We start from the raw sequence: 14,583 nt of genomic DNA, 5'->3' as shown, positions 1-14,583 counted from the left end.
CCAATCAATATTTAAGATATTATATTTATTTATTTTATGAGATTAGGATCCAATAATTAATTATAAAAAATAAAAACTAAAACATCAACAAATTAACTTAGGATTTGTTTTTAAGATATCAAAGCTCTTTATTATTTTTATTTTCATATCAATACGGCTATGAAGAGAAGAATACTTTCAGCCACTAATACTTTCTCTAATAGTATTGCACAACTACGATCATTTTGGTATCATATTCTACAAATATAAATCCAACTCCATATTTTATAATCTCCCATCCTTTTAATCTTATTAATTTTTACTATTACAAAAGAATTGTTAGAAAATGAATGATAAATTTAATGTTCAACATAGCAAGAGCATACTAATGCCACAAAAAACAATCTGCTATTCAACTCTCAAACAATTACAGATGATCATACCAGAACTTGTTTAAGTACAAGGCATAAGCTTCCATTGACAAAAACTATCACACACACTGTCCTTCGAAGGCCAAAAGGAAAGAACTTTCTATAACATATCCAAAGAACACAAATGATGGTTGCAACAAATACAATCAATGATGTAATTTTTGTGTGACCAAAAAGTATTGAGTCAATTGTGTCCTCCAAATTATGATCTCCATCCATGCAGAAAAAATCTGTAGAGACAGCAACCAGCTCTTGTTAAAGAGAGATTTAGGTAGAAAACAAGACATTAACATTTACGAAAGAATTTTGTATAAAAATACTTTTGTTGATTCCAGAAAATAGCTAAAACAGAAGAGTGCAATTTATTATGCAACCAGGAAAGAAGGCACTGCCTAATTAGTAGTAATGTAGAAATGCATTTGAAGGGAAATAACAAGGTACACAAATCAATGCCTCTGAACCAATCTAGGTGCAAGTTCTGAGACTGCATCAAACTGAAGCACTAAGCATTGCCAAAACCTGTCAATACAGCCAATAATTGGTTTACAGGATGAGTGACTATATAATCTATATTGCACATACAGCTTTACTTATATGTATCATAACTCTGGCCATATTTGTTAGTAGAACTAATTGATGGGCTAAATTAGCTGCCTGATGAGAAGGATCAAGATGGCCTCACTAGAAAGAAAGGGATCCATAAAAGCCATAGTTCAGCATTCAAGATTTGATGAGCCATTCTTGACTTCAGACACTGTTTTTCCTCTATATACTGGTCAGTACCAAACTGTTTCATGCACATGCTAAGTGCATAAATCTGCTTCTTTAGTTTTAGCATATTTTTGAATTAGAATAACTTGAGGATAATGAACTCCAATAACTTGATCTCTCCAGTCTTATAAGCCAAAAAAAAAAAAACCCCACCGCAAGACCACTGAAAAAAAGCTCATTCTAGCATATCAAGCATCTGTAGAAGCACTTACAGAATGTATGTCTGAAGTCGAGGGCTTACAGATATGCTCTCCAAGAGAAGACTACTAATTTTTGACAAATGAGTAGGAAATACATGCCAAATAATTACTTTATAGGTTTTAGTTCTTTTGTGAAATGTCAAAGAATAATTTAAATATGGATCAATTGTATAAGGTTGATAGCAGATATTAGAAAAGAGAATTGATTTAGTAATAGCAGATTATATATTTAGATTGTAAATAACATATATAACAAAATAATTAACTCAACCAAATAAATAAACAAATTAGCTATCAAAACAGAGGCAAAAGTTTTACTTATATGCACCTTAGATGACAGAAAGACAAAAGGCTTTCATTGATCTCATGTATTTTTTGACAGACGCTGGTAGATATGTATCATATATTTTCCATCATATGATACAAATTTGGAGCCTTCTGGTGAAACAATGGCTCAAGTCGAAAAGATGGCAAACCATCCATCCCCCTTTTAGCATCATACATCTCATTCCATGCCTGAACCACCTCATCAATCTTAAAGGAAAACCCTGCAATCATGAAAAGGCACTTAGCAATTTGATCAATACTGCAGTGACCAGACACGTGAGTGCCTATTTGGCATTTGTGATTGCTTAAAGATACAAGAACACAAAAATGCAAGTTGTCCAAAAGGCTAATGAGTCATTACTCTTTTAAAGTTTCACATGAGCAGTGCTAGATCAAATCATACGAACAGAAATTATGGAATATCAAATCACATCTGCAAAATCAGAACACAAATATTAAAGACACTCGTTAATGATATTGTGGATATTAGTTGGTGATTCTTTATATTTATTTTTTATTGTAATCATCCCATGTTCTTATCATGTACAATCAATTAACTTTTTCTATAGGTCTTACATTTGATTGTTGAATTTGCTAATTTGGTTGAATTTGGTTTCTATATAAGTGTATAGTCATATAACATAAAACATATGAGTGAATAGTACCTCTTGTTCCTTCCCGGTATCAGAGCAATTTAAAAGAACTAGGGGAATATAAAACGGTTGTCAAGAACATGAGAATTGTTATTCACTCATATATTTTGTGTTACATGACTATACACTTATATAGGAATCAAATTCAACAATAAAAGATAAGACATATAGAAAAGACTAATGGATCATACATGGTAAGATATATGAGATGATTACAATCAAGAACAAATACAAAGAATCACCAATTAATATATATAAATAATCCTTCATAATATCATGAATGAAATATTTACGTGATCTCTATAGATGTGATTTGATATTCCTTATTTACGTAATCTCTTATGATTTGATCTAACAAGCAATGGTATTAATACCTTGGCTTATTGGTTGTTTGTGAAAATCATAAAGCAGTAGAAGAACATGGAAAACCATGTTTAGAGAATTTAAATTGAGGTGTGCAGTAGTACCATAACATGATACATAATGAACTGAGATATATTCTAAAAGATGGGACTAGTCTTTCAAGACTTGCACCTGCAGATTTGAGGTGTCGAATAAATGCTTCATCATACTTTGGAAAAACAAAATCAAGGAACAATATTAATAAGAGATACTTTTTACCTTCTTGGGCAGTTGCATTGGCACAGTGGTTTCTTATAATAACAGCAACAGTAGCTGAGGAAACTCCTGCAAGTTTCAATTTTTCCACAGCTGCCATGAGAGACTCTTCCCACGTGGGAAGACCTAGTTTGAATTCCACAGCAGAACGCTCAGAGAGCATAGAGCCCCATAGCATGTTTATCTGAGATCTCATGTTAGATGTCTGTTCCGTTGCTGCTTCTGTTGGCAGCTCTTTGAAATAACCATTCATACCCATCTTCTCCAAGAGGCCTTTTAATTCTCTAGGCTGAGTCAATTCCTTCAATTGCTGCTCTTCCATCTTTTCCCACATCTCCGTGCCCTTTTCCATGTTATACTCGGCATCATTGAATAACCCAAAGACTTCTGCTGAAGGCCAAGCATCTAAGTCTATGTTGCTTCCAATAGCATAATACCAAGAAAGCTTTGCTTGCTCAAACTGTTGCTGAGCTAGTGCAAAATGCCCTTCATAGAAGTCAGGATTAGTTTTCAAGGCTTCTTCATATCTCTTGCCTGCCTTAATATATTCAGCATGAGCCCACTTGTATGCCTCTTTGACCCTTTCAAGTACAGATTCCTTGGAGGCATCTTCTGACAAGAACAACTTTTTCCTTGCTCGAGACATATGAATATTTCCCCAATTAAACAATGCAAGAGCCACCATCTCTTGAAATTTCCCCTCAGCAAGTTTAAGAATTTCTTGGGCTTCTTCACTCGTGACAGTATCTTCTATTGCCTCAGAGTACAGCTTGATACCAAGCTCATGAAGGTTCAGATATGCATCAGAACTGAAACCCAACTGGTTCTTGAATAACTGAGCAAACTGCACGATCCAGTCATCAATGTAAGTTGACAAGCTCTTCTCGTCAGAATTTCCGCTTCCATTTTCTGAAATGTCAACATAATTTCTTCCCTGCCCTTTCAATGAAGAGCTAGTTTCTATGTCTGCAAGCCATGGTTCATTCTCAGGACTAACTTCTGTTAGATAAAGCCTGAGTGAACCCTGAGGATCTGCAGATTCTTCAGCCCACCTTAGCTCTTCAGATGTAGTGATCGTCACCAAGTCATCCTCTTTGTCCTTGTACTTGATAAGGATGGCCTTTAAATTAGGGAATTTTTTACCGACAGTCTCTCTCAGATGTATCATGCTGCAATCAGCTGGTATTTGGGCCCATCTTATATCATCCCCTAAGACTAACTTCACTACCCTTATAGGTTCTTCCTTAACTTCAACATACTTCTCTGTCATCGCCTTCTCCTGTGCCTTCCGGCTCTTCTTCTTCTTCTTCTTTGACCTTTCTTTCAGAATCACAACTTCCTGAAGTGAAGCAACGGCACTGTCATCCGATATGATGTCTTTCTTCTCCATCGCCTTCCTTACCCTGTCAGAAATCTCCTAGGCTGCGAGGATGTTGGGCTCCAAATTCAGAATTACAAGCCAACTCCAATTTATTCAAGACTTCAAACTACCTAGCTTCTCTTGGAAGGGATTTACTATACTCGGGAGATGCCTCGACGGCAAGATTACATTCCCCTATCTCGGAAAGAAAGGCAACCTCTGAGACTTGTTTACCAGTAGAATCAAAGATCTTTTTTTCGACTCGAAATCGCTGATCGGTGAGGTGCAAAAGTTTCGGAGAACAAACAAATCAAGATCAAGTATAAAGACAGTACTCTGAGAAAGCAGAAAAAAAGGGACTTGGTCACAACAGCTAGTTTTCCACAATCGAATAGCTATGAAACCTTAATCCCGCATCAAAGATCTCATCTTTCCCTCTCTAATTCACTAGAACAGCCCTCAAAGATTCTCCAACTAATATAACAGCCCTCAATAAGATTTGCTTCAAACTCCCTACCCGCCAATGAAAACCTAAACTTGCACTCAGAAACCAAACTATTCCTACAGAAATTTAGAAAAGAGCTTCAGGCAAGTGCGGGATCAAAACTTATCTTAGATTTTTCGTCTTCCTTCTCCGCGAGGACTGAATCTTTCGGCTAGAGCGAGCGGTTTTCTCCGAGGAAATCGACGCCAAGAAGAAACCACCCAGGACGAAATAAAAATCCCGCCTTTCCCCTATCGAACAACCGCCTCTACTACTGCGAACCAGAATCTCCACCAACCAACTTCGGCACACGCAAAGCAATCGCTTCTTCGCCGTGTGGCATAGAGAGGAGACTTGGAGAAGACGGCATCAAAAGGTTCTTCCCAACCGCCTCGCTATTTCGTGGTCTCGGGATAACGAATCCAAGCGGGCGGTGGTATCCTCGTGCTCCCATAACTTCTGGGGATCGATACGGAAGAGCCAACCATGTGGAGACAAATGGAAAGCGAGAAGTGGGTTTCCCATTATTCAATTGAACGCTTCTCTCGAGCATTGACCCGTTGGTGTGTGCCGGAAGAACTCGTGTTGAAGAAGAGTAACGGCATGTGCACTTCTGAAACTTTCTTTTCCGAAGAACACTTCGAGGAAAAGAAACCATGCCTTTGACTGAGTGTTCTTGTCTCGACCAAGTCAACCAATATGGGAAAATAAGTTTTTTTTTTTAAATCATATTGATATATTAAAATATTTAAATATTAATAATATTTTGTATTAGTATTTTAGTATTTATGATATGTTAATATAATATTTTTTTTTAATTTCTAAAATTACTTTATGACTTTATATAAAATTATAAGATTGTCAAAAATAATTTAGTGAGAAATTAATATTTTAATAAAAAAATAAAATTATTTTTATATTTATTTATATAATTATATATTTATTTATAATATATTTGGACCATACAAATACTTTTATGATTACATACATACATTCATTTTTTTATTTATTTACTTTATTAATTTAAATAAAAAAATATTTACTTTTGAATACAAATTAAAAATATTAATTTGTCATAAAATCCTTAATGAACTTTTAAAATATAATTTTATTAAATGATACATCAATACGTCTTTAAAATAAAAAAAATTCCATAACTATGTATTCATTTAATTTTTTTATAATTATAAATTAAAAAATATATATTTTCAAACATAACCACTATACGAAGACCCGTGAAAATATTAAAGAAAGAAGAAGAAGAAAGAGAAAAGTGAGAAGATAGTTTTCTCCTCTTGTGCCTAAGGCATCAAAATATAGAATGAAAATGAGAGGAAGAAAGCGAAGTGAGAAGAGAAAATCTTCTAACTCTATTTTTTTTTTCCTGGTTTTTTTTTACCTTTGTGAGTTTCTCTTGTTTGGTTTCTCGTATTACAAAAGAAAAAACTCGTACCCAAGACTTCTAATAGGACTCCTACTCAAGACTTTTATTTCTTTACATATACATCCGACTCATTGATCTCCCTTATTTACATCTATCATGAATAGTGATGATCTCTTCCTAACAAGTTCACTTTGATTGTTAATGTATTTGACTTCAAAGTCTTATCAACCCTGTGTCTTCTCGATGAAAGAAACGAGTTGACCAAATATGTCCATCCCCGATTCGGATGTACTATTAATCTAAAATGTTTGCCTATGGGCTTAATTTTACTGGAAATGATGAAGACCAAATGTTTGACAAATGGTGCTTATTTAGGTTGACTTATTTTATTGTAAGAAAGGAAGAACACATCCATTCCCACAATACTGCACTCACGATTAAAGCTACAACACCAAACTAAATCAACCTTACTGTGACTGCATCCTCAACTACAGACCATTTCCTGAACACAAACACACACTTATTCTTGACACACTACTTACTCTCAGTAGCTAATTCACGACCCTGCAGCACCTGCGGACCTCGGCCTCGCTCCCTGGTGGCGGAGCCAGCCTCCCCATCCTCACCATGGAGACCGCAAAGTCCTCGTAGAATAGCACCGGGTCCATCGCATAGGCCTGAACGAGGCTGCCGACCTCCCCGCCCTCGTTCACCAGCACCTGGTCCGACGGCAGGAGCCCCTCCCCCGACAGCAGGTTCACGTAGTACTGGTTGTCGAAGGTGGCCGGCGTGGCCAAGTCGAGGTGGGCTAGTGTCCCGTTGGAACCCGCGCAGAGCTGCTGCAGTGACTGGAGGAAGATACGGTCGGCGGCGGCGTCGGCGATGCCTCCCCCGTTGAGCCGAGATATGAACGAAGAGCACCGTGCCTTTCCTATTGTGTGAGCGCCTGGACATTGACAGCTTCGAGATCAGAAGTTGGGCTGTGGGAGACGAAGGCAGTAGAAGTCGGTGGGGGGCGTGTACCTGAGAGAACGACCATGTCCTTCGTGGAGAGGCCGAGGTTTTGGAACTTGTGGACGAGGGTGGCAACGTCGGACGTCGGAGCCGGGATGTTGGCGGTAGCCATCGAAAGGCTAGCAGTAACGCCGTCCCTCCGTCCCACCTCCACCACCCATGTTGGTCCTCCTGACTGCAACACGGTGTGCAATGAGATTGTGACCTTGGCTTAGCTGAGCAAAGAATCATCGAGTTTTGGGAAGCAGAAGAAACCAGCACGACGGAGTCTCGAGCCGCAATGGCGAGGACATCAGCACAGGAGACAGTATCAGGACACGCCATCTCTAGCTCGGTCTTGATTCCGTCGACGACATCGAATCCCCTCAGCGAGTTCAAGTTCGGGCCGGCGGTCTTCTCCCCCACAAGATTTGGGGTGTCATCGAGAAGCACCGAAGCATCACAACCCTTGGAAAGAAATCATAGACAAAGCATGTTAGTCTCGGGCTTTCTGTTTGGTTTCAGGACGAGATTACACTCACGTTAACAAAGCAGTCGTGGAAGTGAAGGCGGAGAAGGGAGGCGGCCATGCGGGGGTCACTCGCCATGGCTTGTTGCACTCCGGAGAAGATAATGGCTTCTGCCTGCGGACAACTACTGATATAAAAGTCGAAGTTTAGGGAACCACCGTCAAAACTACCGCTACCACCGCCGCCGCCGACACCTATGCAGTCTTTGGACAAGGCATTGAGCTGGCCGGCTACAACAAGCACAAGAATAGCACAAACTATGATGGCAACCATCGCTTCTTATGAGTGAGAAGCCTTAGATATTGTTGCGACTTGTGAAGTAGAAGACACCCATAGCTTCTGCTTATATAAAGACAAACCAGAGAGAGAGAGAGAGAGAGATGCAAGTATGTTGTCTTTGACGTGAGTAGGTCACGCAGGACCATCGATGGAAGTAGGAATGGCGAGGAATAGAAACAACGTCGAACAAGTCATTCGGTTCATGCTAGTGGCTGACGAGGGTAATCTCAAGTGATGCACTTAACAAAGGAGCTTGCAGGAAGCGGGACTGCACATTAGGTGAGCCATCAGAAGAAAGCATCTGCTCCCCACAGACCATCATTTCACGTCTGCCTCTGTATTCTGCACAGTAGCTGAAAGCTTTTGATTTTGCTGCAACATCCATTAACGATCAATCCATCAATGAACTTGAAGCACCTTATAATAATGTGTTTGTGTATTGGTACCTGAATCCACCTTTTCTCTGCCATGGTGAACGAAAGGTTGACTCCTTCAACTTCTGATTAGCGAAGTAGTGCAGTCGGTGAAACCGTCTCGTCCTCTGTTGACATATCAAAGGGAAAAGTGGCATGTGAGTAGCAGATATGGTGACCTCAATGTGGCAGAAACTTCAACAACTATAGGCCATGGGAGGAGAGAGAGAGAGAGAAGCTGCATGCAAAACATGAACTACTTTGAAGGCGATGATAACTGTGGCTTTAGGATATGGGATGGCAGCTAATAGATTCGAGAATGACATCTTTGTTCAATAATGCTTGATGTCATAGCATTAATGATCTCCCAAACTATTTACCAGTGTACTTAAATGCATCACAAGATTATGCAACCGATACTTCTTTTCTCTATGGATCTTAATGAATCCAACTTCTACAAGATACGACCTTTTCTTGCAATCGTGGAGACCCAGACTCATCAGCCATGACCAGAGGCAAGAAACTTGTTGTCTTCGTGGGCCTCCACTGCATATCCTTGAGACACGTGCAGTGCACATGTCATGTTCTATACTTTTTATGTCACGTGACATGCGCGTGCACATACCGTTGACTCGCTGTTCGTCTGACGATTGAAGATAACGGATCCAGTAGAGATAAGAATCCGACCCGATTTGAGCACTACATGAACGATGTGACAACCGCATGAAGTCCGAAGCCTTGTACTCGACGACGCTACGCTCCATCGACTCGATCCTTCGGGCCCTCCCCCCACACTTCGATCTCCCCTTCTCCCGACCTACTCGAAATGGCGGCCACCTTGGCCCCCGCCGACCGCCTCGCCGCCCCCTCCCTCCGCATTCACCACCCCTCCTCCCTCTCCCGCCGCCTCCTCGTCCCTTCTCGCCTCCCTGCTACCTCCCTGTTCCCACACCGCCGCCCGCGAGTCGTGGCTATGGCCGTCGAGACCGGCGGCGCGAACTCCAAACCCAGGGTCCTTGTCGCCGAGAAGCTCGGCGAGGCCGGGCTGGCCCTTCTCAAGGGCTTGGCCGACGTTGACTGCTCCTATAACCTCTCCCCCGAGGAGCTCCGCGCCAAGATCGCGCTCTGCGATGCCCTTATCGTGCGGAGCGGCACCAAGGTCGGCCGAGATGTTTTCGAGTCCTCCGGTGGCAAGCTCAGGGTGGTCGGGCGCGCTGGGGTCGGGATCGACAATGTGGATCTCGCCGCCGCCACCGAGCATGGCTGCCTCGTGGTCAATGCGCCCACCGCGAATACGGTTGCTGCAGCCGAGCATGGGATCGCCCTGCTCACCGCTATGGCCCGCAACATCGCGAGATCTGATGCTTCCATGAAAGCTGGTCGAACCTTTCTTTCCTTTTGATAGTTTCGATAGAGGAAAAAGACAACTTTTCTGGTTCCACTTGCCTCTCTCTCTCTCTTTAATCGTTTAGCTCATGACAAAAGGGAAAAGTTGCCGATTCCATCTGATCTTTGGCTGACCACCATGGTAGTTCGTGATCACGGATTCTTTCTTTTTCTCCTTCACCGATTGTTGAGAAATATATGAAGGGAATGAAAGGATTACTAAGTGTTTAAAAATGAGTTTAGATTGTGCAAGGTCTTTAGGATCAGGCAGAACTGTATGATCTAGTTTTCAGAGAATGAAGGGATTACTAAGTGTATGAAGGGAATGAAGGGATTACTAAGTGTTTAAAAATGAGTTTAGATTGTGCAAGGTCTTTAGGATCAGGCAGAACTGTATGATCTACTTTTCGGAGAATCAGTCATCTTTCTTGTTAGAAACAATAGCGATGCTTTCCGCATGAAAACTTTAAGTACTTATCCTTCTAGCTGTTAAGTAAATGCTTCAAAGATAACATTGCTACAAAATCCTGCTGTCAATGGAGAAAAATGATGAAACATAATAGAAACCAAGTCCATCATCATTATTGGAAATATGTGGGTCATGTTATTTGGGCTTATATCGAGGTACATGATTTTCTTTCACCATGCTGATGTATACAACACATTGCATAATTTAAGTTATTATTAGATTTCTGTTTCTTGCACTGTCTTGTTATGCTCTGTTTAATTTAATTATAAAAAAGAAAGGAAACAAATGATGGAGAATGCCACTTCTGTTGGTTTGTTATAGTTCTGTTCATAGCAACATCTATCAGCATACCAAATTCATGTCAATCTAGTTATGAAATTGAATGTTTTATTTTTCATCTATTTCAAATATGAATTAAGCTAATCAATATATTTTAATTAAAGTACTCCCAGACTTCTCCTTGGTTGAAAGTTGAAACAACTAAAACTTAGTTCATTACTTGTTTCTTGTATTTTCACTCTGTAACTTATTTTCTCATCAAAATGGTGACAAAAGCTAAGCTATTTATGGGTCAAGTTATTTATACACATGTCTATGATATATTGCTCTTTGATTATTCTCAGTTATCTAATCAAGTGATCAGTAGTTCTTTACAAAAAAAGAAAAGGGTGATCAACAATAGTTCACCGTATGTTGTCAATAATTTGTTGTCTTTGTATGGTAATCATCTCAGTTCTGACAGTTAATGTTCATTGTCTATTGATAGTAATCATCTCAACAGTGACTATGTTCATTTGTAAAGTAGAATTAAACTGTTTCATCCTTAGTTTAGTCATCTCACCTTCTTATGTAGGTTACAGTATATTAGCGTTACTTGTTCTGCTTGGATATGTGAATTTTCTTTATTTCTCCACCTCTTTTACTACCATCAATTGTAAGTCATTAATAGGTCTGTGCTATTAGAAAGTGGATCGTTAATAATTGTTAATAAGTATTTATGGTCTTTTCTTCTTCTACAAATGTGATTAATATTTTTAAAGATGCATTCCCAAGTATTTGAAATTGTGTGGGTAGTTATGGTACTAGTTTATTTAAATTGAAGTACTATGTTGGTGTTCTTAGAATTATTAATATCATCATGCATATACTTAACCCTTTCGGCATGAGAAAGTAGTGTAACTGAAATTACCAAGAGGATGGTCAACTAATCACCTTTATGCTGGGCCTTCAACTGCACTAGTTCAAAACATTTGTTGAACTCATAATGACATACTATGAAGTCTACAAAAGTTGTATATAAATGGGATCAAAAGAGAATATATGTAGAACTTATTCTTAAGTAAATTAAAAATATTACACGGACAACTACATGAAACGAAGATTATAAATGACTCAGAATGAAAAACTATGTGTACTTGTGTTTTCTTAAAGTTCTGCAGCTTGAGTTGGATATCTTGCTGTATTATTGAACATTTTGGGAAGTCTATCCCTGAATTAACATCATTCTTATTATTCCATAGGTTCCAATTATACTGGAAAAAGAAACTTTGCATAGGTTTTGCAAATCTATGAAGCTACAACTTCACCAATGATATCTCTACTCTTAGTGACTTAAAGTCATAAAGTAACATGATTGTGTCTTTGATGCACCATGAATATTTGTAAGTTGTAATTATGTATTTCACATTACGAAAATCTATACATGAAGGATTATTACTAATGAACTTCCAGCAGTGGCCATATCTCGTAGATGCTGCACCTGCATGGTTATGAATCAATTTGTAAATGCTGTACCTGCATGGATTTGAGCTAAAGGCATAGCACCCGTTCAAGCTACTTGCTTATGGCATATGCTGCTCTACTATTTCCAGGTAAATGGGAACGCAACAAGTATGTTGGTGTATCACTTGTTGGTAAGATACTTGCAATTTTGGGGTTTGGGAAAGTTGGATCAGAGGTTGCACGCCGTGCCAAAGGACTGGGGATGCATGCCATTGCACATGACCCATACGCTGCTGCTGATCGTGCTCATGCTATGGGGGTGGAGTTGGTAACCTTTGATGAAGCTATAGCAAGTGCAGATTTTATCTCATTGCATATGCCGCTAACTCCTTCAACTTCCAAAATTCTCAATGATGAAGCTTTTGCAAAGATGAAAAAAGGAGTAAGAGTTATAAATGTTGCACGTGGTGGTGTGATAGATGAAGAAGCTTTAGTGAAGGCATTGGATTCTGGGGTGGTAGCACAGGTGCTCTTCTTTCTTTCTTTTTTTTCTTTTGTCCATCAGGCTTTTGTGTTGGAAGTCAAATGGAGTAGTAGAAAGCTGATAGTTTAACATGTCCTGGTTCATTCAGGCTGCTTTAGATGTCTTCACGAAAGAACCTCCATCTGCAGACAGTAAGTTGGTTCTGCATGAGAAAGTTATAGCTACACCACATCTTGGTGCCAGCACTGTTGAAGCACAGGTATGAAGATTAACATGCTCATATTCAACCTCTGTAAGAAAATTAGAATTCTTCATGTAAATGAAACTTTAAGGTGTTTATGTTTGGTTCTCATGTCGGAATCAATATGCAGGAAGAGGTGGCAATTGAAATAGCTGAAGCTGTTATTGGAGCTCTCAAGGGGGAGCTTGCTGCTACTGCAGTAAATGCACCGATGGTTCCTCCTGAGGTATGACTGCCTTTCTATTTTCATTTGGTCCATTGTGCATCATATATCTTAAAGGAATCAAGAGAAGCATATCTAAAGATATAAGCTCCAAACTCTTGATATTAACATCACCACAACTGTCACCATCATCAGGGAGTCAGCAAGAAATCATGCTGAGGCTCAGACAACAATGGTTGTTTGAGCATTTGACTGGTTTTGACCTTGGTTTAGCCAATATTGGCATAAGTTTATCATTTATTGGCATGATCAGGATTCCTCATTATGCTTTTACCTTCTCTGTGAAGTTTACATAAACCATTTCCATATCTGCTGTTTTTCTTAGAAGCATGCCTTCAAACCTTGAGTTCATATGATGCAAATCATGATCTCAACTATGCAACTTTCTTAAAATCTTATTATTATTATTATTCTGTGTATGATAGTTAATATGAATTTTTTCTTCTGTTTCCCATCCAGGTCCTGACTGAGCTTGCACCATTTGTGGTCCTAGCTGAGAAGCTTGGTAGGTTAGCTGTCCAACTTGTGGCAGGAGGCAGTGGCGTGAAATCAGTGAAGGTGACCTATGCATCGGCAAGGACTTCTGTGGATCTCGACACTAGATTGCTGCGAGCTATGATTACCAAGGGTCTTATTGAGCCAATATCAGATGTTCACATCAATCTCGTCAATGCTGATTATACTGCCAAAAAGAGAGGTATTCGTATCACGGAGGAGAGAATCCCCTTGGATGGGTCACCAGAGGATCCTATCGAATCCATACAGGTCCACATTGCCAATGCGGAGTCTAAATTTCCCACAGCTGTCTCAGGACTGGGAGAAATAACAGTGGAAGGCAGGGTAAAGGATGGCATACCCCATCTGACTAAGATTGGATCATTTCAAGTGGATGCTAGCATGGAAGGAAGTCTAATCCTGTGCAGGCAGGTTGATCAGCCAGGGATGATCGGCACTGTCGGCAGCATTTTGGGTGAGCAGAATGTGAATGTGAGCTACATGAGTGTTGGCAGGATCGCTCCTCGAAAGCATGCAGTCATGGCTATCGGTGTCGACGAGGAACCCACCAAATCAGCTCTCAAGAAAATTGGGGACATACCTGCCGTAGAAGAGTTTGTTTTCCTCAAACTGTAGCAGATATCGAAGTCATTAGGAGCTGCCAACTACAGTCTATCTCAGCATGCATGAGTCTTCTACTATTTACATGTCAATGCACCCTTTTTGATGAACTAAATGTTCTTTCTATTGGATATTTTATGTTGTTATTATATGTTTTCCTTTTATTCTTCCTATTGACGATTTTGATCCTGTACTTGAGTTTGCAAGGGTTTTTGGCTGAGAATAATTACAGTGTGAAGAAGAATCTTTTACAAGTTTTAAGAACTACAGGAAAAAAGTTCTTTTCCCATTTAATCACAATAATTGTAATTTCTATTTCAATATTAAATGTGTTGATTTTATGTCAGCCCAGCAATAAAATTATTAGGGGTGTTCTAATATAACCGAAAAACTTGATTAATTGATTTATCAATAATTCGATTTTAAAGACTATAAAATAGGGGTGCTCTATGGCTCTTCTCTTCATTCCCTTTTTGGCTTTGTTCTACCGTTTCAAGTATGAACTCTTTTTTTTAATCAT

General features: G+C 39.4%; 3 protein-coding genes across 3 annotated transcripts; 1 reads left to right on the top strand and 2 right to left on the bottom strand.

Annotated features, from left to right (window-relative positions):
- Positions 1 to 368: 368 nt before the first annotated feature.
- Positions 369 to 5,364, bottom strand: LOC103981543 (protein PHOX1). The gene is made up of 3 exons (XM_018824375.2): positions 2,983 to 5,364; positions 1,710 to 1,929; positions 369 to 640 (listed from the first exon to the last, which is right to left on the bottom strand). Exons 1-2 carry the CDS (start codon positions 4,367 to 4,369, stop codon positions 1,781 to 1,783), a joined length of 1,536 nt encoding a protein of 511 aa, XP_018679920.2. The 5' UTR covers positions 4,370 to 5,364; the 3' UTR covers positions 369 to 640; positions 1,710 to 1,780.
- Positions 5,365 to 6,758: 1,394 nt separating this feature from the next.
- On the bottom strand, positions 6,759 to 8,003 carry LOC103981542 (peroxidase 40). The gene is made up of 4 exons (XM_009398297.3): positions 7,743 to 8,003; positions 7,477 to 7,668; positions 7,231 to 7,396; positions 6,759 to 7,153 (listed from the first exon to the last, which is right to left on the bottom strand). The coding sequence occupies exons 1-4, from the start codon at positions 8,001 to 8,003 to the stop codon at positions 6,759 to 6,761; spliced, it is 1,014 nt and encodes a 337-aa protein (XP_009396572.2).
- A 1,157-nt stretch (positions 8,004 to 9,160) lies between these two features.
- LOC103980562 (D-3-phosphoglycerate dehydrogenase 1, chloroplastic) lies at positions 9,161 to 14,227 on the top strand. Its single transcript, XM_009397000.3, has 5 exons — positions 9,161 to 9,801; positions 12,149 to 12,525; positions 12,632 to 12,742; positions 12,855 to 12,950; positions 13,407 to 14,227. The coding sequence occupies exons 1-5, from the start codon at positions 9,249 to 9,251 to the stop codon at positions 14,076 to 14,078; spliced, it is 1,809 nt and encodes a 602-aa protein (XP_009395275.2). The 5' UTR covers positions 9,161 to 9,248; the 3' UTR covers positions 14,079 to 14,227.
- Positions 14,228 to 14,583: the final 356 nt, after the last annotated feature.

This window comes from Musa acuminata, chromosome BXJ3-4, assembly GCF_036884655.1.
Source record: "Musa acuminata AAA Group cultivar baxijiao chromosome BXJ3-4, Cavendish_Baxijiao_AAA, whole genome shotgun sequence".
NCBI classification, from domain to species: domain Eukaryota; kingdom Viridiplantae; phylum Streptophyta; class Magnoliopsida; order Zingiberales; family Musaceae; genus Musa; species Musa acuminata.
The sequence above is the reverse complement of the archived record's forward strand: the minus strand, read 5'-3'. Positions and strand labels throughout refer to the sequence as shown.

What these genes read in the sequence shown, in the direction of transcription:
- LOC103981543 (XM_018824375.2), bottom strand. Translation starts at nt 4,369, where the DNA reads ATGGAGAAGAAAGACATCATATCGGATGACAGTGCCGTTGCTTCACTT. An exon ending in CAATGCAACTGCCCAAGAAG is followed by an intron (nt 1,930 to 2,982) that starts GTAAAAAGTATC and finishes TCATGATTGCAG; the next exon opens with GGTTTTCCTTTAAGATTGAT.
- LOC103981542 (XM_009398297.3), bottom strand. Translation starts at nt 8,003, where the DNA reads ATGGTTGCCATCATAGTTTGTGCTATTCTTGTGCTTGTTGTAGCCGGC. An exon ending in TCCACGACTGCTTTGTTAAC is followed by an intron (nt 7,669 to 7,742) that starts GTGAGTGTAATC and finishes TTTCTTTCCAAG; the next exon opens with GGTTGTGATGCTTCGGTGCT. An exon ending in CTCGAGACTCCGTCGTGCTG is followed by an intron (nt 7,397 to 7,476) that starts GTTTCTTCTGCT and finishes ACCGTGTTGCAG; the next exon opens with TCAGGAGGACCAACATGGGT.
- LOC103980562 (XM_009397000.3), top strand. Translation starts at nt 9,249, where the DNA reads ATGGCGGCCACCTTGGCCCCCGCCGACCGCCTCGCCGCCCCCTCCCTC. An exon ending in TGATGCTTCCATGAAAGCTG is followed by an intron (nt 9,802 to 12,148) that starts GTCGAACCTTTC and finishes TACTATTTCCAG; the next exon opens with GTAAATGGGAACGCAACAAG. An exon ending in CACCGATGGTTCCTCCTGAG is followed by an intron (nt 12,951 to 13,406) that starts GTATGACTGCCT and finishes TTTCCCATCCAG; the next exon opens with GTCCTGACTGAGCTTGCACC.